Source organism: Corvus brachyrhynchos, unplaced genomic scaffold (assembly GCF_000691975.1).
Source record: "Corvus brachyrhynchos isolate BGI_N302 unplaced genomic scaffold, ASM69197v1 scaffold245, whole genome shotgun sequence".
NCBI lineage: Eukaryota > Metazoa > Chordata > Aves > Passeriformes > Corvidae > Corvus > Corvus brachyrhynchos.
Genome location: NW_008238988.1, coordinates 7712576 through 7716131, shown reverse-complemented (window position 1 = coordinate 7716131; position 3556 = coordinate 7712576). Strand labels below are relative to the sequence as shown.

The following is a 3556-nucleotide window of genomic DNA, read 5'->3' as shown; positions in this document are numbered from 1 at the left end:
ACGTCACACCCAACAACCTGCAGAAGCTACCGCCTGATCCGTTCTTCCAGCGCGCTCAGGTGCTGGCAACCTCAGGAATTATCAGCCCCTCAACATTTGCGCTGAGCTTTGGTGGGAACCCCTTGCACTGCAACTGTGAGCTTTTGTGGCTGAGGCGCCTTTCCAGGGAGGACGACCTGGAGACCTGTGCCTCTCCTACGCTCCTGTCTGGCCGGTACTTCTGGTCAATCCCTGAGGAGGAGTTCCTCTGCGAGCCCCCGCTCATCACCCGGCACACCCACGAGCTGCGGGTGCTGGAGGGGCAGCGGGCAGCCCTGCGCTGCAAGGCCCGGGGTGACCCCGAGCCAGCAATCCATTGGATTTCACCTGAGGGCAAACTGATTTCCAATGCTACCAGGTCCACGGTGTACGACAACGGGACGCTCGACATCCTTATCACGACGGTGAAGGACACGGGCTCCTTCACCTGCATTGCTTCCAACCCAGCAGGGGAGGCCACGCAGACAGTGGACCTGCACATCATCAAACTCCCCCACTTGCTGAACAGCACAAACCACATCCATGAGCCTGATCCAGGCTCCTCGGATATCTCCACATCCACCAAGTCGGGCTCCAATGCGAGCAGTAGCAACGGGGATACTAAAGTCAGCCAGGATAAGAAGGTGGTCGTTGCGGAAGCGACGTCCTCCACGGCTCTGCTGAAATTCAATTTTCAGAGGAATATACCTGGGATACGTATGTTTCAAATCCAGTACAATGGTACTTACGATGACTCCCTTGTTTACAGGTAAGGCAGCCCCAGCCTGCCCATGTGGGACCCTGCTGGGTGCTCCGTGCTGCCGTGTGGCCCCTGGCCTGGGCAGCCCCTCTGCTGCAGTTCCTGTGCTATGCTGTGCCGGCTGAGTGGAGCCTGGCCCCGGCAGCTCATGGTGGGAGCCTCAGGAAGGACTCGTGCCATTTTCTACTTGCAAATGGGAAAATTACTTTGAACAATGTTATTTTTAGATAATCCAAATGGACTTCTAATCCTCTGAACTCATCTGAGAAAGGTTGTGAAGGTAGATGGATTAAATGGATCCTAATGTGCTCGGCTTTATGGAAGCACAGGGAGGACAGAGTCTGTGACCATGTTCCTCACAGTGCTTTCTGGCTGTGCCCATGCTGGGGAGGTGCACGGGGGCTCTGTGCTGCCAGGTGTAGCTGTTTCACCCTTCAGCACGGGCTTTGCTTGGTCATTTCTTCTGTGAATTTCTTTATCCATTAATAGGACAAGGGGTGCTGGTTTAAACTGAAAGAGGGTAGATATAGATCAGATATTGGGAAAAACTTCTTCCCTGTGAAGACAGTGAGACCCTGGCACAGGTTCCTAAGTTGTGGGTGCCCCATCCATGGATGTGTTCAAGGCCAGGCTGGACAGGGCTTGGAGCAACCTTGTCTAGCGGAAGGTGTTCCTGCCCATGGCAGGAGGGTGGACTAAATGTTGCTTCCAACCCAAGCCATTCTGTGATCCTGTGATTCCATGTTTTTGACGTGGTTGTTCTAATGGGGGCTCTGCCATGCTGAGCCATGCCAGGGGTCTTGGCAGTGACTGCTGCTACATCAAAGGCTAGGTGGGAGCTGCTGGGGGGGGGCGGAGATCAGCCGCACAGGGGCTCCGGCACAAGCAGGACAGCCAAGCTGTGGTGGTGCCCAGCATGGCCTGGGCTGCCCCACAGGGCGGGAAGGTGCCGGTGTGTCCGCCGGGTTCATTCACACTGATTTCCTTCTCCCTCAGAATGATACCTCCCACAAGCAAAACCTTTCTGGTCAATAACCTGGCTGCGGGGACGATGTACGACCTGTGCGTCCTGGCCATCTACGATGATGGCATCACCTCGCTGACGGCCACCAGAGTCGTGGGCTGCACACAGTTCACCACCGAGCAGGATTACGTGCGCTGCCACTTCATGCAGTCCCAGTTCCTGGGTGGGACCATGATTATCATCATTGGTGGGATCATCGTGGCGTCCGTGCTAGTGTTCATCATCATCCTCATGATCCGCTACAAGGTGTGTAACAACAATGGGCAGCAAAAGGCCACCAAGGTCAGCAACGTGTACTCGCAGACGAACGGGGCTCAGATCCAGGGCTGCAGCGGGGTGCTGTCCTCCTTCCCATTCCACCAGGGGGAAGAGGGAGACAGGGAGGTTGAATGAGTGGCTGCGTGGAGCTTAATTTCCAGGTGGGCTTAAACCACGCAGACTGTCAAATCCATGTCTCTCTAATTTAGAGACAAGGATTTGTGAGGACGGTATCGAATGTTTTACTTCCAGACTGTTTCATTTATAGGAAACTGTCAAAATTCTTTTAAGATTTGGCTGCACTTAATGAGACAAACATAATATGAGAAAGATAATGTCTCCATCCTCAGCCGAATGCTTCTTCTTATTGAGAGCAATGAAATAGCTCGTACTAGAAGCATCTTGGTATAAAATAACTTTCTTTATTTCTCTATATCAATTTCTGAGAAAATTTCTCTGAAAGTATACTTTCATCCTTTAACTTTTTCTTATAAATGGAGTTTTAATAAAGTAGCCACAAACCCGCAATGTTATAAAAATACACATTATAAGAGTGGGAAAAAATATTACTAGCAAAACCATTGTTCAACCTGCTTTTTTTTCTTTTTTCTTTTTTTTTTTTTTAATTTTTATTTTAACTAAAAACAAAACACCAAACGTTGTGTGAAACTCCCTTTCCCAGGGAATTGGATTTGGAAGTCCACTGCTGTCTCGCTGATTAATGGGTTGTTCATGCGGGGTTCTGTATAAGCCACCCAGTGCACACAGGGGTTCATTTAGTTTTCGTTTGGTTTTGTTTAATATCAAAACCGAAGGCAACATTCAGAGATTAAAAAAAAAAAAAAAAAAAGGAAAAAAAGATTAAGGGGAAAAAAAAAGCACGAAACAGCACCAGTGCCTTCCCTGCTCTAGGACTGGCTTCCTGGTTCTGCAGTAGCAGAAAACAAAAGAGAGAGTTTTCACAGAAAAAGCCTTTTATAAAGGAAATGCAATTTCCTCCAAGCTAACAAATAACCACTTCTGGATCAATCAGTAAAATGATATTTTTTAAACCGGTCAGACTGTATATTTCTTTTCCGTGACAATGGTGTTGCCTTTGTTTTTAGGCAGATGCTGTACAGGAGCAACAACGCTGTGTTGTTATGTTGTGTAAAATAAAATATTCACTCGGTACGCCAGCCAGCCTCGCGGTGACTGCCCTGCCGGAGCCGGGCCTTGGTGCTCTACAGCTCCCACCGTGGGGCTGGGAGGAGGACAAGGAGGTACCAGGGTGAGGGGTCCATTCCCGTGTGCTGGGTCCGGCTGGCTGGGGCTGGGCCCTGGTGAGGCAGTGGGATCCCACACCGGTTCTCCCTGAGAAGGTGCCTGGCCCACAGCCCCAGAGCAGCCACATCCCGCGGCGCAGGCATGGTCCCGTCCTGCAGCCTTCGGGGAGGGAGCGGGCCTGGGCGCCTCGGGGTGCAGGGCAGAGCTGCGCAAGGGCAGCGAGCGGGGCC

General features: G+C 51.3%; 1 protein-coding gene across 1 annotated transcript in view; it reads left to right on the top strand.

The window, feature by feature from the left end:
- LRFN5 (leucine rich repeat and fibronectin type III domain containing 5) overlaps positions 1-3556 on the top strand; it is a 12233-nt gene that overhangs the window by 3320 nt on the left and 5357 nt on the right. The window contains exons 2-3 of the mRNA XM_017738816.1: positions 18-787; positions 1775-2186. Of these exons, the coding sequence (XP_017594305.1) occupies positions 18-787; positions 1775-2186 (1182 nt within the window). The remainder of the gene's footprint in view (positions 1-17; positions 788-1774; positions 2187-3556) is intronic.